General features: G+C 37.5%; 1 protein-coding gene and 1 long non-coding RNA gene across 8 annotated transcripts; one reads left to right on the top strand and one right to left on the bottom strand.

Moving 5' to 3' along the window:
• Positions 1-1,798: 1,798 nt before the first annotated feature.
• LOC125224409 lies at positions 1,799-7,905 on the bottom strand. Its single transcript, XR_007176874.1, has 4 exons — positions 7,525-7,905; positions 5,018-5,178; positions 4,134-4,298; positions 1,799-4,043 (listed from the first exon to the last, which is right to left on the bottom strand). It is a non-coding gene; the product is annotated as an uncharacterized LOC125224409 (long non-coding RNA).
• Positions 7,906-10,998: 3,093 nt separating this feature from the next.
• LOC125221853 (auxin response factor 1-like) lies at positions 10,999-18,177 on the top strand. 7 transcript variants are annotated; one of them, XM_048124155.1, is made up of 16 exons: positions 10,999-11,315; positions 12,184-12,312; positions 12,848-12,963; positions 13,087-13,182; positions 13,312-13,368; positions 13,870-14,022; positions 14,105-14,189; positions 14,654-14,744; positions 14,831-14,995; positions 15,414-15,533; positions 15,611-15,689; positions 15,899-16,064; positions 16,191-16,313; positions 16,380-16,660; positions 17,148-17,338; positions 17,798-18,177. In XM_048124155.1, exons 2-16 carry the CDS (start codon positions 12,264-12,266, stop codon positions 17,964-17,966), a joined length of 1,941 nt encoding a protein of 646 aa, XP_047980112.1. In that variant the 5' UTR covers positions 10,999-11,315; positions 12,184-12,263; the 3' UTR covers positions 17,967-18,177. The 7 variants fall into 7 exon arrangements, with proteins under 7 accessions (XP_047980112.1, XP_047980106.1, XP_047980110.1 ...); XM_048124149.1 differs by adding an exon at positions 11,450-11,549 and having other exon boundaries at positions 11,000-11,315; positions 16,191-16,660; XM_048124153.1 differs by adding an exon at positions 11,450-11,549 and having other exon boundaries at positions 11,000-11,315; positions 12,202-12,312; positions 16,191-16,660.
• Positions 18,178-25,569: the final 7,392 nt, after the last annotated feature.

The following is a 25,569-nucleotide window of genomic DNA, read 5'->3' on the forward strand; positions in this document are numbered from 1 at the left end:
TCCGGTTCTCGGTTAACCGGAACCAGAACCGAACGTTTAATTGAGGAACTGGAAAAATCCGATTCCAGTTCCGGTACCAGTCCATCTTTAAAAAAAAAAACGATTCTAGTTCCGAACCAGAACCGAGTGGTTCCTAATCGGGAACCAGATTATAATTCAATTTTATTTTTTTTATAATATAATATACTAATAAATATAATTTAATTAAATTAGTTTTGAAATAAAGAAAAATAATTTGAAACATTGAGTGATTTTTAGATTTAAACAATGTTCGTTATAAACCAAAAAGTCACAACAAAATCAATTAGTATTGAAAATTCCAATTAATATTTGTTTAGCCAAAAAAGGGAAAATGAAATTCAATTTTAAAACTCATTTAAAAAAAATTGCTAAAATTTAGAAGTCCTATTTTTGTATTAAAAAATTGCTAACATAAACTAGTCCAACCTACTACACTTGGCATTACACTTATCCATATATGAATATTATTGTATTGTTGGTTTGTATTTTTTTGTGTATTTAATAGAATTTTTAGATATTACTTGTTATATTTCTAGATGTTGGATTATTATTTTTTTAGTATTGAACTATTTAAAATTATAAATAAATTGGATTAAAATTACACATCGGTTCCGGTAAAGAATCGGAATCGACCGGTTCTTAACCGGCCGATTCAACCCACAATTGGGAAGTTAATAATAGCCTTAATTTCAAATTGAAATGGGATAGATTAGATTATCATATTTCAAGGAACCCAATGATACTCCAAGTGCGCGCAAACATAGGAGCTTCTCTAATGGCTTTATGTTTCCACTGCTTCATGCTTTACAAAGTTGGGCCTAAAATTCAACCAACGCTCATACCTCTCTCTCTTCCATTACAATTTGTGGCTTGAATTCCATGCCCATTTGCTAACATGCTTAGAGTTGAACCATCTCTCTCAATACTAGTGCCCTTCACTTACATTTTGTCAATACTTATATTTCAAAATTTTCAGCCGACTTTAGCTACAGACTTGATCAACAAAAACCCTCTTTAAGTCCAAAAAAATTGTAACAACAACAATTAAAGAAAAACAAACATAAATTACAAGCTATGTTTTTTAGTGTTTCTAAACTCATACTTAAAAGATAAATTCGGACTATAATTTATGAATAACCTATTGTCCAAGTCATACTCTCATTTTCAGTTAAAACACAATTATCTCAGAATAACTCAAGCTTTGAAACTAAAGCTGTAAGCACACAGATTCCACTTCTGCTTTTATCACCCTTTCCACCTTCACCTGAGCATTTCCTTTATATTCCATTTCACTCTACCCCTATCACTACTATGTCACTATAAAAAATTGGATCAGGCTATTCACACCTACTCTAACCTAATAAGAGCTGAAATAAAGGAGTTTATCTTACTTTTAACATAAAGCATTTTCAGCTACAGGAAATAGGTGAGTGGAATAAGATGTTCAGTTTGAGGTCCTTCTTTTGAGAAAATATAAGACATAATTGAGTAGAATGAGAGGTTCAGTTTGAATTCTAACCTATACCTAGAACTCATCTTATATCAAGTAGATGATCAAATAATAAATGTCATAAGAGAACAAAATATTTGACAAATCAACTCCACATTCCATTGAAGAGAAGTGAAAGAGAATTGTAGTACAGCTTAATTCATCCGAGCGTGAACCAAATTTTTACAGTAAGGAAATAATCACAGACGAAGAGAAGTGAAATGCATTTAATGACAGAGTACGCTTATTGAAAGATTCCACAGTCAGATTCGCTGTGAAGGCACTGAATGAAGCTCAGTTATGGTACATGGAAAGTAATCTTAAGAAAAGGAAATATAAGTTTACAACTTCATGAGCTAGAATAGTAATGCCAAGTGCACAAACTCTGCTTGGTGGTGGTAGAAGAGGTCGTACCTGAGGTTGTGGACCTGATTGGCATTGTAGCCAAGTTCTTCCTCTAATATGGTCTCAGTCCCAACTCCCAAGTGTTGAGTTTCATGGAAAAAGGTTGTCATTTAAAAAAATTGATCATCTAAAGATTGAAGGATATTTGACGTTGATTCTGATAAATCAAAAAATGGTAGGAAGTCTACATTTTGATATTTCCCTCGTAGAAATGGTCCACACACCCCCTATAAGGCTATATAAGGGAGGAGGATTATCCAAGAATATATACATGAGATGAGATCATCAAAAAGTTGATGTGGGACTAGAATTGGGGGTTTTAAACACGCCCCCGTACATGTAAGCCAGAATGCACATCTGACCTTCACATGTGCAAACAAAGAGATCATCATCAACTTAGGCCGCTCTGCTACCATGTAGAAATGGGTCACTCACTCCTTAAATGTCTCATTTATGATATGATATCAGAGCTGAGCGATTACTAGTTTCACTTGGTAGTGAACATATATTTGTTGATGATTTCATTCACCATCCTTCGGAAAAAATCAACCAGCATGTTAGCCCGTATCAGCGGTCGAGTTGAAAATAAGATCTGACATACCTTAGCACAATTAGGTTATGATCGTAAACCATTTGGTAAAAGCTACGTTGGTAACGCCCAATGAACTTCAAGATAATGTCGAGGAAGATTTACGCATAAACAAACAATGTCCAACAAGAAGATGGTCGGTCTCGTGCAGTCTCCTAAAGAACCCAAACTCCAATGGTTTGATCAGTGGCGTATGATGCAAAAAACTAGTACAATAACAAACTCCAATATCTTGTACCAGCAGCAATTGATTCGATGAACCAAACGTTTTTTAACTCGTTCTCTGAACCCAACTTTGTACCTGATTGGTTTGCATCATTTATCAATTTTCTCTCCGTCCATTTTGCACCCATCAATTTCTCGAAATTCAGCATCGAAGAAAGTGAAATTACAAAGAAATTGATTGGTGCAAAATGGATGGAGAAAAGAATTATAATACCGTCCAAAACAAACAGGATACGAAGTCGAGTTTGGATAACGAGTTGGAAAACGTTTGGTTCATTGACCCTGATAGGTGGTTGTACAAGATATCGGTGTATGTTATACTAGTATTTGTAATATACTCATCATTGTTCACACCATTATAATTTGGGTTCTTTAGGAAACTGCATGGGACCAAGACCTCTTCTTGTTGGACATCCTTGGACATGTATTAATCTTCATCGACATCATAATAAAGTTCAATGTGTCTTGCCCTCATAGCTTTTACCAAATGATTTACCATCATACACCACTAATTGCGTTAAGGTATATCAAAACTTATTTTCTTCTGGACCTTCTATCTTACGTGTCTTGGGTTATTATCTACAAGGCTTGTAGAAGAAGAAAATGGGGAGGAAATGGTGAGATTCCTTATCTAGACTAGGTTAATACGAGCTCTAGTTGATTTTTTTACCGAAGGATAGAGAATGAAATCATCAACAATTATATGTTCACCAGGATAGTGAAATTGGTAAAATTGGTAACTGCTCAGTTCTGATATCATATTAAAATATAGGCTTTTTAAGAGGGTAAGTGGCCCATTTCTAATAGCATCATTGGGGTAAAGAGTTGCTTGAGGAACTAGGGCTCACTTTCAATGAACCTTTACCTATGTGTTGTGGTAATCAAGCAACTATCTAAATTGCAAATAACCTAGTGTTTCATGAGACAACTAAACCGTTGGGTGGGATTTTGGGCATGCTTTCAAAACTTTGTATCAAGCTAGACATGATCGATAGATATGCTCTAGCTTGAGTGGGATTGTTGTAGAATATATTTTGTATTTAGTTCCTTATTTACTTGTTGCTCTTTTAGGAATAAATTTAACCATAGTAGTAACCCTATTTTTTACTCCCTTTCTACTCCCTACTCCCTAGTTATGAATACAATTTATTCTTTTCCCCTATAACTAATTCACAAACCCCATACAAGTGAAACAGTCAATTAGTCACCTGATCCAGTCGCTCTCTAAGTCCTTCTAAGAGCACCTTCTAAGAGCACCTTCAGTAGTTCGGACCCTTCCTTTCCATTTTTAGCTGTGCATTCCATTCTTTCAAGCTGAACAAAATGGTGATGAGTATTAAAACAATAAAATATCAATGTCTACCTATCTATAAATAACATAAATAATGTACATAGAGTACTTACATCCACACTTATTCTAGAAACAGACAGCTTTGTATCACTTCTCATTTGAATAAGCTCATTTTGAAGATGGCCCTTTTCCCTATTTATGCGCATTTAGCTTCTCCTCTAATACGTGTGCTCTTTCTTCGGCTTTGGACGCTGACGACTCATCATTTTTGCGCAGATCTACAAAACCAAGTATGAAATTACAAAGAGAACAAAAAACATGACCAAGAAAACAAAGTGTAGGTATTTACAAGTGCTGGAACAAAATACTAAACAAAATAGCAATCGGAAAGCAACCTCATGGAAAATCACAAGAAATTTTGGTAAAGATCTTCTACAAACAATAATGTTCCTTCAAAACCCACATCAAGAAAAATTATTCTTTTAAATTTTTAGTTATTTTTTTTGGCTAAAAAAGTTTCTGACAAAAGATAAAGTTAGCAAATGAGGTCAATTTCAAACTTGATGCCCAGAGAGAGAAGTTTTCCATTACTTAAAGGTTAGACCTTTTCTCCACCTGCAATAGACCAATCATTTTTATTAAAACCCTAGCCGCGTCCAGTAGGGCGATTGTTTGGGGTTAGAGCTTAGAGGGAGTATAACAAAAGAGCAAAGTAATGGCTTTTAGTATCTAAGGTTTGAAACTATGGAGTGGGAGCCCTTCTCAAACATTACACAATTATCAATCTTTTAGAAAATTTTAACTCAAATTCAGGTCCGAATACACATATAAACAGATTTCCCTCCCTAAAACATACAGCATAAGCATTTCTATGTGGTTGACCTATAAGGCTTATAATCATTTGCAAAAACCAGTATGACAAGACATTGATAAGAAACTGATTTTGTACTATTAAAATATAGGCCCTGCAATGGTTCATGCTCCACTACTTATATACCTCAAGCTCATGAATGACCTGTAGTTGTTTCCTTAGATGTTTTTGAGAAACATCGACCTCCTTCTTTAGCTGCTCCTGTAATATATGTTCACATCCTCTTTCAGCAGCTGGTTCCTGCTCAGTGTTGAAAATTTTCTATAGGAGTTTCGTTCTCTCTGATTCTGTAAGAAGCAAAATTTATTTTTGGTGATGCAATCCATCGTCATAATATGTCCTACAGAAATTGTGAGAGAAACAAGCAAAAAGATGCGACATCTTAACAGGTACATATGAATTGGTGAATTATAGTCACAGTTTATCTACTTGGAAATGGATGTCGGCAGATACTGTACATATAAATATGTTCACTTTTCCGGAAGAAGAATAAGAAATTGAAAGACTATATTGGATTGTCATTTCTAAAAAATTATTAAAATGCTGCATGGGTTAAGCTTGTGGAGGAACAAAACAGCTTGCAAGAAAGAGCAATGTGAGTTTGAGGAGACAAGCATTTCCATCGTGCAATAATTAGGCATGTAAAAAATGGAGCTTCTCTAAGCTCGCTAGGAGGAGAACAAATTAAAAGTCTTCAAGTAATCAACTGCTAGTCGTAACAAGAATCTCAGGGTATAACATATCATTCCAAGCACTTCACCAAGCAAATGAAACGTGACCATCATTCTGTAAAGATAAACATTTAGAGTAAGGCACTGCACATTTGAAAGATGATAAACCTGGAAACATTTTTGGTAGACATTTTCAATAGCGTAATTTTTTTTTAATTTGGATTCAGGTTCATGGCATGAACCTATGATAATAAAAATAACTATGGAATCATCTGTAAGTAACAAAAAATAAATATGGTAAGGTACTTTATCATTCCAATCATTTGGATCATCAAAGCTAAAGCAATTGAAAAACACTTTTGCTGAAAGTATGGCGTGAGTTACTTCGGCGCCCCATCAATATCTTCACCATTTATTTATTTTCTATAGATTGGGAGTTGTGATCGTAACCCCTGTTAACAACTTCAGAAACTTTAACCTAACAGGTTCATAAGCTAGAAGAGGTATGTAATCTTTAAAACCGAAACCAACTAGGCCATCAGATCACTAGTTCAACTAGTTGTGGATTTTTATAACAAAATTTTGGGAAAAAACATATATTCATATAATGTATGCATGTCTATGTACTGTATGCATATGTACTGAGATAAGAAACCTACAATTTAAGATGTAACTCAGTCATCATGATATAAATACCCATTACATGATGATGAGCATATATGTTATTTATAACAAAAAAGAGCTCATTTATTAAACTTATCAGTCAGAATAAGATTTTATTAATATGACTTGCTACAATCTAGTTTTTCAAGTATTAAATTTAAATATAAGCATGTTACATAAATCACCACAGAACAATTAAAAATAAAGCCCCAATATTCCTTTTTCATTTTACCCGTTCCTAACCCACACCTACCATAATATAGAAAATCCTTCATAGCATGCGGAGATGCAGAAGCTTGTGATCAGCGAATCACAAATGTAGATGAATAATTCTACTAATAAAGTAATAATGACCAATGAAGACATGCACATAACAAATGACAAGGAAAAAACAATGATTCGGACTTTTCCAACATTTGCAGAGATGCAGAGGTTTCTGAATTTTTATTTATATATTTATTTATTTATTTTATTTTATTTTTGACAAATCTATTGCAAATCAGCTACTTAATACTCTCTCTATTTACTTAATGGTGAAATTCCCTTCATTAATTCCAACAACAATGAAGATTAATTGAATTTTTTAAATTCTGCTTCATCAGAAACAAAGAAGATTGCATTCTTTTAAGAATTAATAAAAAAAATACTGTGACTGAAGGTAGCTGCCCTATGGTAGATGATATAAAGGGATTTGTTGAATTGGAATCATAGCTTATTATCATACGGGGAAGAAACTGATCTAAAAATCCAGGAATTCGTATAAGTGCATTAAAGTCTACATTACACCATAAGCGCATTACAATCTTATCAAAATCCTCGTTAAGTGTTTCAAATTTAAATTATTATCATGTGCTTGTTTTTCTGCACTGCTTAGAGCATCGAAAATTTCTGATTTCACCTGCAAGACCGAGTGTAGTGAGCCAAAATAAACGCAATCAAATTTTTAAAACAAAGACATCAATCGGATCACAAAAACAAATGGATCGAAACTCAAGTATGCTATTAACCAACTTAAACACTAATATTGACGAGATTGGGGAACTTTCAAAACTTATAGTAGTAAATTTCCAAAATGAGGTTATATTAAATACGATGTGTTGATGGATTGGGTAACATAAACCACTGTTCTGCGGGATAACACACTAAATTTGACCCTGGAAAATGAACTATCGATCATTAGAAGCACAACGGAACAAAAACATCATCAAAATACACCAATATGATCCGAACAATATAAGAAGTTTTGGTAAAATAAACGGAGGTGAGTTGTCGAATTGACGGGGCACAAAAATAGCATACCATCAGCCGGCATTGATAGGTGCAGAGGTTACTGGAATCCAGTGGTCATGCGAATATTCCGGCACCGGCAAGTCCTCGTAGAATTGGTGCTCTGAGGCGTATTGTTGTTGGCGTTATTGTCTTTCTGCGGCGGAGATTCTGCCCTCCTCTTCCTCGGCTGCGGCGTTCTGAACATCTGAGAATCATCTTCTCCAATTCTTTTCCTCGTTTCTAAATTGAACGAAAGGACAGTACTATTTGAAATGGCGAAAACCAAACGTCTCAAATTAAGCTTCAACTTTGAAATGGCGAAAACCATAACGTCTCAAATTCGGCTTCAAATTTGAAATGGGGAAACCTCAAATTCGGGAACAAGATATTGTCAATATTTGGGGAACATCGCTAACTTGACTAATTTGATTAAGATCCATTTTTTAATACTGTATGGAGTACTACTGTGCTATGGTTGTTTTATTTGTTTTTGCAATATTTGGTGAACATTTTTAAGGCTAAAAATATTTTTTTATTATATATATATATATATATCTCACTTTTAATTTATTTTTTAATTTTTTTCCCCAAAATTCACATTTTCATCTATAAATACCCCCACTTCAACACAAAAAAATCACATTCTCATCTATTCTATCATCATCTACATTCTCTCATCTTTTTTCCTCATACTCTCTCATCTAAATTCCCACCACACTACACAATGTCCGGCTCCGGCGATCACCCCTCCGGCAATCGCGGTTGGAACCACGATTGGTTCGACTCCGAGGCTGGATTTAGTCCGGAAATGCAATTTACGGCTCCTCCTCAATCCCAAGGTTCGCAAGTTCCAGGTGGCTACCGCCCTTACCCGGTGCACGACCTAAACGCACTCCGAACCCGGATCGGGTGGGCACCCGAACCCGGATCGGGAGGGAGCAGCAACTCTGTTCCTACTCCTACTTCTACTCCTACTCCTCCTGTTCGTGGCACCCGCACCCCATACACTCCGGGTGAGATGATAGCGATGTTCAAAGCCTATTTGGCAGTCTCCGAAGATCCGGACGTCAGCACGAACCAAACCGGGGATACGTATTGGTGGCGCATCACTCGCCTCTACAATGAAACCCGCCCGGATGGAACCATCTATCGCAATGATAGTATGGTGCGCAATTGCATCTTCAGATGCAACTTAGAGATCGGTAAGTTCCAGGGGTACTTCCAACAGGAAGAGCGGGCGGCGGGGAGCGCAGCAAGAGCGAGCTCGACATCATCAGTGCCGCCTTGGCGACCTACCAAAGCTTGGAGTTTAAACCGTTCAAGTACCTCGCTTGTTGGCAGGAGGGGCGCCAACATCCGAAGTATAGGGGTGGCGTAGTTGCATCCTCCTCCAGCTCCTCCAGCAAACGGTCAAGGTCGGTAGCCCTATCCGACGGCGCCTCCGATGATGTGGCTACCCAGCTTGCCGGAACTAACTTGGGTAGCCCCGACGCTGGCCCGAGCAGTTCCCGCCCGCAAGGAAGGAAGAAGGCGGCGGCCAACCGCTCCCGCTCCCGCTCCCGGCTCCCTTTGTGCCTCCTCCACCTCCGAACAACTCGTTGTGGACCCTCTTGGGCCAACTCTATTTGAACGATACGTCTAAGATGACTCCGGAGCAACTTGCAACACATGAGCAAATGATCCGGGGTCTCAAGAGGCAATTGGGGTTAGAGGAGTAGTCTTCCACGTGTGTAATTTTTAATTTGTAGGATTTTAATTATGTATTTTTTTATTTTCTAGGATTTTAATTATGTATTTTTATTTTTTAGTATTTTAATTATGTAATTTTTATTTTTAGGATTTTAATTATGTAATTTTTATTTTTTAATGTATTTTTATAATGTAGAAATGTTTTTAATAATTGGAGTATTTAAATTGAATAATAGAATGGTGGGACCCTTGAGCTTGTCCTTAGCTAAGAGCACGGATGTGGGTGTTGTGCTCTTAGCTAAGGACAAGGAGTAAAAGTGGGTTCGGGCCCACCTCCGTGCTCTTAGCTAAGAGCACGGATGAGGATGCTCTTAATTTTCTAATAAAATTTTTTTATATTTTTAGGAAACAGTCCATAAAAAAAAGAATTTCTATTTTTAATAGATATAAGGAGTACTAGATTACCTTATCTCAAAAAACAGATGGTGTTACGTCAATTATTCATGAGCTTCGTTGCTTTTAAATTTTAACAAATTATAAGTAGGGAATGCTATATGATTTGATATGTATTACTAGTATTTATTTTACATGAATATTCAACGTGATATTATTTTAACATATAATGTTTTAGTGATTTTTAATCAACAACATCACTGTCATTTCTTGTAGAGAGACGCGAGGTTTACTATTTGTCGAGAATTGATGGAAACTCTCAGTTGAAGCCAAGTTCGTTGAAATTGCAAGATCTTGTGAGCGGATAGATGACTTGATGATTCAATGAATGAGGCTCGGTTGTAGATGATATTTTCTCTTCGATTTGCATGATTTAATTTATACGGAGTACTAATTTAATATGCAATGTAATTTTTTATAAATAAATTTGTTCATTTCTAAAGAATCTCAATTTAGTTGCTACGTAGATCGAGTATAGCAGTATGTTTTAACAACAAAGGAATGGGATAAAATGCAAAATTATGATGTTGAAACCAATTTAACAAATATACCCAACATAGCTGATTTTGTAAAACGGCAATATATTGATCCATAAGGATTTCACACGTTTTTAGGCCAGACTTCATTTGATTTGGGTGGATATAACATGATTTATTTGATATGAATTGTTTGTTTTGATAAATTTTAAATGAAACAATATTTAATTATAATCACATTTTCAACACTAATATTGTGTCAATCTTCAAAACAATTTGTACAAGCATCAATTGGGGTTTTAGAGAAAATTATGGCCATTTTACCAAAATTGGGAGAAGTAGTGTTTGGTGTATGAATCAGAAACCGCAAATATCACTTAAAAAAACCAAATCTTACAAGTTTTGGGATGTACTCCTATTACAGTACTAACACCTTTTAAAACACAATCTCTTTGTGTAAGAGAGAGTGATACTACTGTATTTTTGCTTTTCAAGTTCTCACTCCTTAATAATCAAATCATAACATTATAAAGAATACTAACTTAGAACATACAATTAGACTATTAACTTAGAACATACAATTAGACTCTAAATGAAAAACTAACAGAATCACACAATTTTTTAAAATTGCGTTAACAATTCATATTCAACAGTAGTACTCCTATTATTTAAAAGAAATTCAGCTTGTTGAAAATAAACACGTAGTAGTATGTGATTTGTGTTACAGTTTTTGTCTGTTACTAATAACTAGGTAATCTAAATTTGCGTACTAAACCGGTAATGCTTCATTTATTAATTTGACATACGTGATTATACACACACACATCTATGCATACATATTATATGTACATATTTAATATAGTTTTAGAGAGAGAAAATAAACCAGCACTGTCGGCTTCAACCAAGCAAAGTCCATCCTCCCCAACATCCCCCCTTCTCTCTCTGTCTCTCTGTGGTTCATTTTATTTTTTTTTTTGTTTTTTTTTTTTGGAAAAAATCAATAATACTATATTCATTAAAGCGTGATAATAGCCTAAGATACTGATAATCCGGAGCTGGATTTAGCTTGTGAAGTTGCTTATTCAAGTTTAGTGAAGGAGAAGCCCGTGGACCGTGGTCATGATTGCAGGATAAATATGGCAACTGCTGATTTTCATAGGGTTTCGGTGCGCATCAAATTCCGAAAAAGCCGCGTCTGATTTGGTATGTTGCTCTATTCTATTTTGATCTAGGATTTTTCTCTAATTCGGATTTGATCGTGCCTCTCCAATTGTCTATACGGCATATACATGCTAAAATTAAATGGGAAAAATTGAGCACGTGCTTGGATGTGGTAGAATTGCAGGAATCTTGAGTTGCGCTGGTGTGAAATAGGTTTAATAACTGGTTGGATCTCTCCTTGGAGGGTTTTGCGTTTGTTCTGAGAGTTCCTTCATGGTCAGTTTAGTTAGCCGTCGAATTTGACTTGCTTGAGTGTGAAATGAGATGAGTTTTGCCGTTTTTTCTTGATATAAGCCTGTCATAATTTGATTGGATAAGAAGAATATACTTTTATTGTTAAGATGTTGAGCAGAGTCAATGAATGAGTTTATGACCAAATTCAGTGACGGTCTTGCTCCTTCCGAGTGCTGTTCGGCTTAGAATTATATTTAATTTCATCTTGATTTAAGAAGTTACTTTTATTGATTATCTGCTATGCTCTAGTGTGATAGTCGATGAAGTAATGATATCTTTCGAAAGCATTGAGAAAAAGTATCTGATTGTGCTTTGCCGATATAATTATCCAGAACTTAAGGATTAAAAGACAAGCTGTTGCATCCTGTTGAAGGGTCACACCATCTATGTGATTTGCATTTGATAAGGTGTGGTGTAGACAAACTTTTATGCCTCATCTCACGCCAAAAGTGTGAGGCTTGAGGCTTAACTAAGGGCTTGCTTATTTGGGTATGAGTTGATACTCTGCCCATTTATATCTTCCCAGCAATAGAAATATTTGCCACTTCATTTATATCTTCTCAGCAATAGAGGTATATCTTCCATTTTCTGCAAGTAATATACTAATGTTATTCAGTGCATGCGACGTCGACAGCAAACTAGAGGAATCACAGACTTGGATATTGGCGTTACATTGAGTTTTGCGTTTGTTTTATAATGGCACACCTTGCTGCGAATCAGTTAGCTGGAGGGATCCCACCCACAGGTATGATTTTTTGATCATGAAACAATATACTTATTGTGAAATTAATGCTTCTAGTAGGTGGTTGGGTGTTTCGCAATAGTTCTCACGCCACAAGAGGGTTATCCCTTTCCATCATACAGTTCCTTATTAACTCGCTTGTCTTCCAACCTGCCGGATAATCTGTAGTTACTTGATTGTTTTTATATGATCGATTATTTATTCATCATTGAATTCATTGTGATGTTGTACTAGCATGAAATATTCACCTTGGTAGCTAGAGCTTCACCTTTGTATTGCTTGAAAGTAGAATATTACGGTGAATTGGTGATATCTGACAAAAAAACAGTGATGTTATATTGACTATTGCGTTGGAGGGGGGGGGGGGACTCTGGATTTAATAGCCATGAGTCACCCATAAGTCACTGGTGATTAAAGACAATATATTTCCAGTGTCACTGATAAGAAATGTAGCCATAACAGTTTGCTAATTTATGTATTAAGTTCAGTGATTGCACCATTTTGTCTTTCTCATTTCTTTTGATTTTTTTATTTTCAGGGTCTCCGAATGAAGCTTTGTATAAAGAACTTTGGCATGCCTGTGCTGGACCACTTATCAGCGTTCCTCGTGAAAATGAACGAGTTTATTACTTTCCGCAAGGTCACATGGAACAGGTTCTGGTTTAGCCCTTCCATTATCTAATATATTCTGCGGAGTGCGATGTTGTTTTCTTCAGAATCTATCAACTGAGTTGCCAATCATTATTCCTAAATATTTTCTTTTTGCCTTTCTTCTAGCTCGAAGCATCTACACATCAGGGATTGGATCAGCAACTTCCTTCGTTCAACTTACCCAGTAAAATCCTTTGCAAAGTGATGAATGTTCAACTTCGGGTAAAATTCTTATTAATTTGATGTTCGATCAACTGTACTTCATATAAGGCTGCTCTGTGTGCAAGATAGCCTTTTTTTTCTGCCACATCCCACATGTCTACTTTTAGTAACTTATTTATTTAATTTCAGGCTGAACCAGACACAGATGAGGTGTATGCTCAAATAACGCTTCTTCCCGAACACGATGTAAACACTGATGCCTTTTCACAAAGTTACTTCTTTTGTTTCCTAACTTTCCTTCAAGAATTGCTCCTCTTTTGGATTTGGAGTGGCAATGCTTGTAGTTCTGGTTTGGGTGGGGAATTAGACAGATATGTTGAATTAGCACAATATATCTGGATTTAAGTTCTTAGTTTGTAAAAATTTAGCTCATATGTGTTAGTAATGCTAGGAAGAGTTTTGTTTGCTGAAGGATTTTCATATCTTTTTATGCTACGTGAAGATATGTGAGTTGTTAGCTTGTGCTAATAATTAGCAGATAGACTCTCAGACCTATGAGCAAAATTTTTTTTGTTTCAAAGGTTTGACCTTGTTTTGAGTCTATGTTAGAAAAGGGGAATAATTGAAAATTGGTTTATCTTTCTTTAGTCTTAGCATGAAAGGCTAGTCAATTTATTCTAGCCACTGCTTGTATAGCATTTCAAACATTGACACTAAGTCGTGGTATTTGGTACTCTGGTGTATCAGCAAAGTCCAGTCACAAGTCCTGATCCTCCTCTACCAGAGCCTGAAAAGAGCACTGTTCATTCATTTTGTAAGACTCTCACTGCTTCTGATACCAGTACCCATGGTGGATTCTCGGTGTTAAGAAGGCATGCCGATGATTGTCTGCCCCCACTGGTAAGAAATTGAGAATATATGGATGTTTAAATGCCGAACCTCCTTGTCTCTATCTGTCTACTCATGGGATGGTAAATTGCAGGATATGTCTCAACAACCACCGTGGCAGGAGTTGGTGGCTTCTGATCTTCATGGGAATGAATGGCATTTCCGTCACATATTCCGAGGTTATAATCATTTCCACCTGTAGTGACTTGGCATTAGCTTGGCCCAGTGTTAAACTAGCAACTGAAATCTTTATAGTGTGCAGGATAGTTACATAGTTGTCTGTACTCATAATGGTGCGACTTTAAATGATGAGATAGTCCACTAAGTTCAGAAAATATCCTTTTAAAAGTAAGTAATTAAATTTAAGATGTGATGTGAATGCCAGAAAAAAAGTTGGTACTCCATGTATTATTTGAGAAGATTTGATCAGAATGGGCTGCTCCTATATTATCTGTTTGTGACTTGTTGCACACTGAAGTTTGTCTGTTGTTTATGCACACGTTTTAGACAAAAGACATCTACACTGGGAAACCTGCTATGTGAATTATTATTTGTTTTGCATTGGGATGAACTAGAAAATCCCGTCACTATAGTGCTTAAACCAGCTGTCGTCCGCAATAATGTGGACGGATGTTATTCTCAGGTCAACCACGGCGTCACTTATTAACTACTGGCTGGAGTGTGTTTGTCAGTGCAAAAAAACTGGTTGCTGGAGATGCTTTTATCTTCCTAAGGTACTTCTATATTAATTTATACTGATTTTTCTTTTCATGTTATCATTAGATAAAAGTAATAATCTCTCTTTTTTATATTTTGGCAGAGGGGAAAATGGGGATCTCCGAGTAGGTGTACGCAGGCTTATGAGACAAGCAAACAACATGCCATCTTCTGTTATATCAAGTCACAGCATGCATCTTGGGGTTCTTGCAACTGCCTCACATGCCATCTCGACTGGAACCTTATTTTCAGTCTTTTATAAACCAAGGTTATTAGATCTTCTCTTTCTATTTTGATGTTTTGCAAGGAGTGAATAACAGTAGTTCGTCCTGTCATAAACTAACTAAGGTTAATTGGTGCGTGCCTTAGTATGTTAATGTTGCTCTAGTTTTAAGACTACACTAAAAATGATGATAAATGAAATGATCTCATGGTAAAACAGCATGTTCCATTTTCTACCCCTAATGGAGCTATAATGCTTAACCTCGAAACATTTTTTTTCAATGTACAGTAGGAAAGGACTATAGATTTTTCATATGACATGCTCCTTCTCATTATCATTGGCTTGGTCAGATACCCAAGATGTTACGTTTGACTGTTTCAGCACTTTATGCTCTTGCCATTCTCTTCTTTGCACTGGTTTCTTTCAATAATTACATTATGAATTTGCAATTATTTGTGATCAGGACTAGTCGATCTGAATTTATAGTAAGTGTTAACAAGTATCTGGAAGCTCAAAATCTCAAGCTGTCAGTAGGGATGAGATTTAAGATGAGATTTGAAGGTGAAGAGGTACCTGAAAGAAGGTAATATTACTACTGATGAACTTGTCATGAGTAATGTGTAGTTTGACTGCAACACCCATTCTTTCATGTTAATGCAGGTTCAGTGGGACTATCGTTGGCGTTGGAAATAACAATGCTACTTCTCGATGGCCTGATTCTGAGTGGAGATCTCTGAAGGTACTATTAGCGTTCAATGTAGCTTGTTGGGAGGTCCATGCTTTGCTCATCTTGACCCTTGATTAAATAGTTTCTATAAAGATGGCATGATGTTTTGCTCTTGTGGTGTATTTGCTATATGATTATAAGTAAAATGTTGGCTGATGGCTAAGTTCTGTATTTGGATGGCAATAAACATTTAATCTTTCTGTTTATTTTTACATGTCCAGGTCCAATGGGATGAACCTTCGGCCATAGTACGTCCAGATAGAGTTTCAGCATGGGAAATAGAACCCCTAGTTGCAGCAATTCCTCCAAACCCACAGACTCAACAAAGGAATAAGCGGGCACGACCCCTTGTTTTGCCTTCGCCAGCGCAAGATCCATCTCCACTTTGTACTCTCTCTCTCTCTCTCTCTATAAATACATCCCTATATATAGGCATACATATATCTAATGATGATGATAATCAATAATACATTTTGCAATATGCTTTTTAACAAATCACATAAATCTCAATAGGTATCTGGAAGTCAACAGTTGACTCCCCATCAGCATTTGCCTGTAGTGATCCATCACGTGGTCAAGACACGTTTCAATCGCCAAAGATCAGCGATGGAACCAAAATTAGTGGAATCAATTTTAGTAAGAACTTGGTACCGGTCTCTAGCAAGTCTGTATACCAGCCTAGTCAAGTAGAAACTGCTGCAGAGTCATTTGCTCCCCCCAGTGAAAAAAGGCAGGCAAATGGCTGCAGGCTGTTTGGAATCGAGTTGCTTGACCATTCTTCTATTGAAGCTACATCACCAGCCATTCAATCTGAAACAGCTATTGAGGATTCTCATGTTCCTCTGTATGCTGATTATGATCAACATTCTGAACCATCAGACCGTAACCCATCTCACGCTCCCTCAGCCAGTTGTGATCCTGATAAGTCATGCCTTAGATCCCCTCATGATGCACACAACAGGCAAATCCGCAGCTGCACAAAGGTAATTCTTTCATTACATGTACTGCCTTGTTAATAAACAATGAGATTAAACTGAAATGTTCAATATTAGTTTTGTTTTAAACCAGAATATAGAGTGTTGGGGCTGGGCCGGTTGGGGCTGCTAGTCAGGTTTTCATATCTTTTTGGAATTCCTCTAGGATCCTTATTGGATATTTGTCCAACTGAAAGTAGCATATCTTGGATCACTTTCTGATTATGCTCTTCTGCGCCTTCTTGTTTGGCTATGGTTCTGCAAAATGATTACTACTATTTTATTGTGTTGGATATGGTGGTGTTGTAATTACAGTCTAGAGTACTTCATCTGTTGTTAAACTAGAACTTATGACAGATTAACAAATACTTGCATAGTAGGCGTGCTTTAAGAAATATTTATGATTAAATTTTGAGGAGCAGACTGCACTTTATTTTGTTTGATTAGAACTTAGAATACTGGATTTTTGAATGATGTATGTTCATGAATTACTTAGGTTCACATGCAAGGAATTGCTGTTGGCAGAGCAGTGGACCTGACTAGGTTTGATTGCTATGAGGATCTGCTCAAGAAATTCGAAGAGATGTTTGAAATTATAGGGGAGCTCTCTGGTTCAACCAAGAAATGGCAAGTTGTCTACACTGATGATGAGGATGACATGATGATGGTTGGAGATGACCCATGGCAGTTGAGTCGAATTTACTTGATTCTCTCACCTTTCTTTTCAAATATTGTTTACTAAATCTCTTACTTGTCTAAATTTACTTCTAGTGTTCTTATGACCTCCATAATCAATATGTTCTGTTTGTTAGTATGGCTTATCATATTATGGGGCACTTATACTGCTGCTAGGGTTTATATCAACATTGCAATGGTCTTAACTTGCCTAATCATTCTCTATGGAAGAAATCATGTAAGAGATTACATAGTTGACTTATTCCTGTTCAAGCTAGGCTGTTCGTGTTCTTTGCATCGTTTTCCTTCTCAAATTTTGCAAACACATCATTCATTGTGATCATGTTCATGCTTCTCCAAATGCCTTTTGTTTCTCTCTTGTGTTTGTGTAAATTTGGTTTGCATTGCAAAGGTTTACCTGTTTTCCGGACATACATACCACAAATGCTAATACTTTGTCATGATTTTTAGTGAATTTTGCACCATGGTAAAGAAGATATATATATACTCAACCGAGGAAGCGAAGAGGCTCTCCCCCAAGATAAAGCTTCCCCTGGCAGAGGTCAAATCCGAGAAACTCCTGTCTGATGGAGCTGCGGGCACTGAAGAACAGTCTTCAACTGTTGGATCTGGTTACTGATGGAGTCTTGCCTACGTTCGAGTTGCAATAAGGTTGAAAGTTCTCCGGGAAAGGTTAATGACGATGGAGACGATACCAACATTTGACCAGCAATTTTGTTTCTAAGCTGCCAAGATGCCACAAAATACATATTTTGTAATTCTTGATTCCAAGTGTAGCAAGTTGTACTCACTAAACCCGAAATAATATTGAGTGCTCGTTCTTCCGTGGATGTAGACTTACGTCGAACCACGTAAAATCATTGTGTCTATTTCTTTTTCGTTCGTGTTGTTCATCGCAAAATCAACAATTGGCGCCGTTTGTGGGAATCGATTGATGGCGATGGCGCGGTATGAAACCGAAAAGTTCAATGGGAAAAATGATTTCGGGTTATGGAAGGTGAAAATGGAGGCTCTACTCACGCATCAGGGAATAGATGATGCGCTCGATTAAACCAAGTTTGAAGAAAAGCCATCCGGAAAGCAGTTGGAGATCTTGAAGAAAACAATTAGTGTCCTCATCTTAAACCTTGACGACAAGGTATTGAGGGAAGTCGCAAGGGAGCAGTCTGCTGCTTCGATTTGGAAGAAGCTTGGGGAGCTCTACATGACCAAATCCCTCTTCAACAGGTTATATCTGAAACAACGTCTATATTCTTTTAAATTCAGTGATGAGAGATCCATTGGGGATCAGTTAGATCAATTCAATAAGATATTAGATGACCTTGAGAATGTTGATGCCAAGATGGAGGAAGAAGATAAGGCTATAGCTCTATTAAATGCCCTTCCCAAATCTTATGAGCACCTTAGGGATGCTATGTTGTATGGGCGGAAAGAGGCAATAAATCTTATTGAAGTTCAATCTGCATTGAAATCGAAGGATTTGCAAAAGTCCAACAATACTCTGGAAGGGTCTGGTGAGTTGCTGAATGTCAAGAAGTTCAAGCCAAAAGGAAAAGGCAAGTTCCCTAAAGTGCAATTTCAGAAGCCGAAGGATAAGGATGAGAAGAAAGAAACCAGGTCTTGCCATTATTGCAAAAAACCTGGACACCTCAAGAAAAACTGCTATTCTTGGAAAAGAAAGCAAGAGGAGGATGCTCAGGGCCAAGGATCATCTGATGTTGTGCAAGAAGCAGATGAGGTACATGTTTTGAATGTCATGGAAAATGATATAGGGAGAAGATGGATAGTTGACTCAGGATGCAGCTTCCATATTTGTTCTCACAGTGACTGGTTTGATAGCCTTAAACCATCTCAAGGCTCTGTGCTACTAGGCAACAATCAAGTTTGTATGGTCCAAGGCATTGGGAATATAAAGCTAAGGATCAAGGATGGTTCTCTATTACTGCTGAGTAAAGTTAGACTGATCACTGAGATTAAGAGGAACCTGATATCCTTAGGTATACTCCAGTCCAAGGGTTGTGAGTTTAAATCCTTAAATGGAGATTTGCAGATTTCTAAAGGCTCTCAAGTTTTGGTAACAACATTTAGAAGGAATAGTTTGTACTATGTCGATGCAGATGTTGTAGTGGGTGAATCCTATTTGGCAGTTAAAGATGGGGGAGAAATTTGGCACAGAAGATTGGGACATGTAGGTGAAAAAGGACTCAAGATGCTCAAGTCAAAGGGCCTCATCAGTTATCAAGGTCTTGAGTCTATGAAGAAGTGTGAAGAGTGCATTATGGGAAAGGGAAAAAATTGCCCTTCCCAAAGGGGCAGCACACATCTAAGTCTCATCTGGATTATGCCCACAGTGACTTGTGGGGGCCAACTGAGCCTCTCAGTCTAGGTGGAGGCACTAAAGACCCACAAATATCTTCAGATGGTTAGAAAGATGCTGGTTCTTACAAGTTGGCTAGAGATAGACCAAGAAGAGAGATCAAGCTGCCAGAGAAATCCTCAGATTGTGAGATGACTTTCTATGCTCTATGTGCTGTAGAAGGTATCTTGTTTGATGAGCCATGAACTTTCAGCGAGGTGATACGCTCGGATTTTGCACTAATTTAAGGCCGTTATTTGGTCCGTTTTTGATGTCAAAGTCACTCTACACGTCCATTATTTGCATATTTTGTCTATTTTGGTATTTTGACGTGTTTTGTGAGAAATGTGCATAATTGAGCCGAAAAAGGGAGCCAAAACGCAAAGTCTGGAAATCTGGAGTCAGACGGCAACTGGCGACCGCCGCGGATTTGTGCGGCGACCGCCGACTCCCGGGAGGCAGTGCAGTGCAGCGGTCTGCCTCGGAAAATTACACTTGGAAGAGAAGTCTCGCCCGGCGACCGCCAGAAGTCGTGCGGCAGTCCACTGCCAAAGAGATAGACTCTCTGGACTCCAACGCGGCGACCGCCGGCCAAGGTGCGGCGGCCCGCCGAAGAAAGGCGGCGAATCCGAGATGCCCTAGATTTGCTCCAAGATTGACCATATTTTGAAGATCTTTTCCTTCTACAACAAGGATTGGCTTCCCCATACAAATTAGACCTCAAACTTCATCAAAAAGAGAGAGCTTCTACTTGCAAAATAATTCATGGAGATCAAGAGCTAGAGTACTTCACTTGTGCAAGGAGTTGAAGAAGGATTTCAAGAACATCAAGAACGACAAGGATTCAACCTACGGGTTTTATTTGCTTTAGTTTTATGTTCAAATTGCCTTCCCTTCAATCTATGTGTTTAGCTTATTTCATTATGTGTAACTAAACTCATAGGATTCTAGGGATGTGTTAGTAACGACTTTGGTTATACAATTCCTTTTTCTAAATATCCGTTTTGTTTTTACTTTGTTTATTCCTTAAGTAGTTCTGAGGCTGCATGATTGAGTGACACAATTGTGTATGATTTAATATAGCTTGCTTCATAACTGTGAGAGAGTTCTAGTGAGTTAGATTCACTTAGTAGACGCTACAGTTAGCTTCCCTTAAAACGACACTGTTAATTGAGAGTGAGGACTTTTCAAGGGTCTTAGGAGCTATTCGGAGTTACGTGTTAGGATTGACAACCCTAATCTTGTAATCAACGTTTGCATCGCATGAGCATAAGCTAGGTGACTCGTCCTATCAAAGTAATAACTGTGCTAGTTTATTGTAGTTTGGAATTTTTATGACCATAACTGTGAACGCATTTAGTTGTTAATTGTCTTCTATTGTTTTCTGTTTTCAAAGTTTTCCAAAACTTTCTGTTCTTCCAAATAGTAATTGAGTCTTAGTAGAGGATAGACTCTTTGTGTTTGCCTTCCCCGTGTTCGATATACCGGTACTGACCTTTGGCTATACTATATATACTCTGTATACTTGCAGGTTTATTTAGTGCTAAAAAATAGTGCATCAAGAGGCTATGGAAAGTGTTGAGAGAACTCAATGGATCATAGCAATGGTGGAAGAAATTGAATCATCGCTCAAGAATGGCACATAGATCTTGATAGAAAGGTCAGACCATCAGAAGGCCGTAGGATGCAAATGGATTTTCAAGAAAAAAATTGAGGAAAATGCAGAGAATGGAATAAGATTCAAGGCACAGTTAATAGCAAAAGGATACACTCAGCAAGAAGGTATTGACTACAATGAAGTATTCTCTCCGATTGTTAAACATAGTTCTATAAGGATTATGCTAGCTATTGTGAATCACTTGAACTGGGAACTGCACCAACTTGATGTGAAAACAACTTTTCTTAATGGAGAGTTGGAAGAAACAATATACATGGAGCAGCCTGAGGGTTTCAAAGTGAAAGGGCAAGAGAATAAAGTGTGCTTACGCAAAAGAAGCATCTATGGGTTGAAGCAAAGTAGCAGGCAATGGTATAGAAAGTTTGATTCACATTTGGCAGAAATTGGTTTTCAAAAGTCAGATTATGACAGCTGTGTTTACATAATGGTGGAAGGTGGAGCAACAGTTGCATATTTGGTCCTCTACGTTGATGATATGCTGGTGGCAGTTGCTGACTTAACCTTGGTCAGAAACATTAAAGAAAAGCTGGGAGATAAGTTTGAAATGAAAGATCTTGGAGAAGCTAAGAGGATCTTGGGAATGGACATCTCAAGGAACAAAGAAAAAGGGGAACTGAGGCTGAAGCAAACTGACTACATCAAAAGAGTGATTAGCAGGTTCAAGATGCAAGATTCAACAGAGAAATCTGTGCCCTCGGCACAACACTTTAAGCTACAGTGCAGAGACCGAAGAATGATGAGGAGATGATGGAAATGAATTTGATTCCTTACTCAAATATCATTGGAAGCATCATGTATAGTATGCTGTGCACTCGGCCTGACCTAGCACATGCTATCAGTGTCACAAGCCGTTTCATGAAGGATCCGAGAAAGGAGCATTGGCTTGCCTTAAAGTGGATGCTGAGATATATAAAGGGGTCTAGTAATGTTGGAATTGTGTACAAGAGATTCAAGAGGGATTGTGAAGAATCTCTGATTGGATTTTGTGACTCGGATTATGCCTCCAACCTAGATAGCAGGAAGTCACAAAGTGGATATGTGTTCAGAATGTTTGGAGGAGCAATCAGTTGGAAATCTTCGTTGCAATCTGTGGTTGCTTTTTCTACTACCGATGCAGAGTATATCGCCCTCACATAAGCCATAAAGGAGGTTGTATGGTTGAAGGGAATTGTGGGGGATTTTGGTCTTGATCAGAAGTCTGTGGCAGTCATGTGTGATGTTTTGTTGTGGAAAAAGGAGTGTGGGTAGATGAAGAGAAGGTGAAAGCCATTAGGGAATGGCAACACCTAGGAATGTGAGTGAGGTTAGGTCTTTTCATGGCACTGTAGCTTCTATAGGAGGTTTGTACCACAAAAGCTTTACCCTTGAATCACCTTGTTAAAAAAAATGTTGAGTTTAAGTGGGGGCGAGGAGCAAGAAAGAGCGTTTAATATTATGAAAAATGACCTCACACATGCTCCCTTACTAGCACTCTCTAATTTTGATAAAACTTTTGAACTTGAATGTGATGCAAGTGGTATGGGGATTGGAGGAGTTCTCATGCAAGAGGGTAAGCCCGTAGCTTATTCTCGGAAAAACTAAATCAAGCCCAATTGAACTATCCCACATACGACAAGGAGTTGTATGCTATAGTCCGTTGCCTCAAGAATTGACAACACCACTTGATGCACAAAGAGTTTGTGATACACACAGATCATGAGTCTATTAAGTTGGCAACATAAACTTGATAAAAGGCATGCTAAGTGGAGTGTTTTCCTTAAGACTTTTCCTTATGTCATTAAGTATAAGAAAGGAAATGATAATGTGGTTGTCGATGCTCTTTCTAGGAAACCTTTTGAGACCTTGTATGGTGGTGCTTTACTTGTGAGTGATGCCGTGTGTTTGAGAAAACATGTGCTTGCTATGTGTGCCTCCAATTATGTTGGATTTGAGTTTATTAAAGACATTTATGAACATGATCATGATTTCTTCTATTTATAAAGCTTGTGAAAAAGGTGTTTTTGATAAATACTATAGGTTGGATGAATATCTTTTTAGAGAGAAAATAGAGTGTGCATACCTTCATGCTCATTGAGAAATTTGTTGATTAAAGAGTCTCACCTAGGGGGCCTAATGGGTCATTTTGGGTTGCTTAAAACTTTTGACATACTAAGTGAGCATTTCTTTTGGCCTTACATAAAGAAACATGTTGAGAATTTTGTAGTAGTTGCTTAGAGTGTTGGCAAGCCAAGTCTAAATCTAACAATAATGGTCTCTACACACCTTTGCCTACTCCTACACATCCTTGGGTAGATTTGTCCATGGATTTTGTCTTGGGTCTCCCAATGTTGCCTAGGAAAAATGATAGCATCCTTGTAGTGGTGGATAGATTTTCCAAAATGGCTCACTTCATTCCATGTCGGAAGATAAGTGATACCAAATTCATTGCTAATTTGTTTTTCAAAGATGTGGTATGGCTCCATGGGATCCCAAATCACTATTGTGAGTGATAGAGACATTAAATTTTTGAGTTTCTTTTGGAAAACATTTTGGGGTCGGTTGGGTACCAAACTTCTCTTTTCTACCACCGCACCCCCAAACGGATGGCCAAATGAAGGTTGTAAACCATTCCTTGGGTGCTCTTCACCGTGCTTTGGTTTTTGTAAGCAAAACTTCTTAGGAAGAATGTTTGCCTATAGCCGAGTTTGCTTATAATAGGACAATACATTCCGCTATCCAACAATCCCCTTTTGAGGTTGTCTATGGTTTCAATTCACTCACCTCGTTGGACTTGTCCACGGCCGATTTGCCTTTGTCTTACATAGTTGACGTAGGTGGGATGAAGAAGGTCAAGTTTGTGCAAGATTTGCACATTGTATTAAATTGTGGGTTCAATTTAATTAGAGAAAAGATAATTGGGGGAACCCATATCCAAAGGCAATATTAAAGGAGACAGAAGACACATAATTTTAGTGACTAAAATTTCACCCCCTTCAGTGTGTAGGAGAGAACGAAATTTTCGTCCTCCAGCTCCCTCCGTGAGCAGTTCTTTCTATCCTCCATTATTCGAGTCCTTGTACTTTGGTGAGATCAGCCCACACTGATATTAACGTACTGTCCGGGAACCAGTCAGAAGATCCGTGGTCTATTAATCAAGATCTTCACGTGGAGAAGGCGCGAGCCATCTTCGATTCTTTGGAGAATCAGAAAAGTAAATTGGCTAACACCGTAGAAACATGTTTTAGAATTTCAATTATGCTAAAACGTGTATGAATTCAAGTTATGAGCATGATACATGTGATAATTGCGCGAATATAATTTATACAAATAATCTGCTAAATAGATTAGGATAATTATGTAATCGATTTATGTATGCTTCCGCTGCCAACCCCTTCAGTATTTGTAAGACTTTTATTTGTAGACTTTGATAAAGACTCCTTTTAGAGCATCTCCCTTGTGAGATTGTTATCCAAATTCCTACTTGTAGGTTGCTTGATTTTGTCCATTAGACTAGGTCAAGAATAGGTATGCATTTATGGTGGTGTAGTCATAAATGTGGAGTCAATGGAGTGTTTGCTTCGGTGAAAGTAGCCAAGGGTTGCCCTAATTTTCTTGTGGGAGGTCTTAGGTCCCAAAGAGGATTCCTCCCTCTTTTCACCTTTCTTTCCATCTCTCATTCTCTCCACCAATTTCCTTTTATTTTGTGGCTAGACTCTCCTATCCTTTTATTTTTAGTTAAAATTAGACTCAAACACTATTTTGGGCATATCTTGGGAATATGGAAGGGATCATAAGAATCTTTTTCACAAGATCATTCAGAAACTTCAGAACATATAGAAGTCAAAATGATACATTTTGATGTTCATATGCTACAATATCCATAGACACATGTGCTCATAACAGATAGTCAAGCCTCATGTTTGCACGTGCAGATAGTTAAAAGCACAAACTTAAAAGTACGTGTTAACATTTTTTGTTGATCCATCTAGTCCCAAGGCAAAAAGGAAAACATGTCATTTGCCTCCTCCTTTGTCTCCTCCTTCGCGTAGCCATCCCCCTTGCCTCCTCCTTGGCGTAGCCATCCCTGCCTCATCCACGTAATCATCCTCGTGTTCGGGTTCTTTCTTCAAGTAGGTAAAAAACCTTCAAGAAAATAAAATAATTAATGCATAATTCAACAACATACTACCCAACATTGTAGAATTGAAG

This window comes from Salvia hispanica, chromosome 4, assembly GCF_023119035.1.
Source record: "Salvia hispanica cultivar TCC Black 2014 chromosome 4, UniMelb_Shisp_WGS_1.0, whole genome shotgun sequence".
Taxonomy (NCBI): Eukaryota; Viridiplantae; Streptophyta; class Magnoliopsida; order Lamiales; family Lamiaceae; genus Salvia; species Salvia hispanica.

What these genes read in the sequence shown, in the direction of transcription:
- LOC125221853 (XM_048124149.1), top strand. Translation starts at nt 12,264, where the DNA reads ATGGCACACCTTGCTGCGAATCAGTTAGCTGGAGGGATCCCACCCACA. An exon ending in CGCTTCTTCCCGAACACGAT is followed by an intron (nt 13,369 to 13,869) that starts GTAAACACTGAT and finishes CTGGTGTATCAG; the next exon opens with CAAAGTCCAGTCACAAGTCC. An exon ending in GCAAGATCCATCTCCACTTT is followed by an intron (nt 16,065 to 16,190) that starts GTACTCTCTCTC and finishes AAATCTCAATAG; the next exon opens with GTATCTGGAAGTCAACAGTT.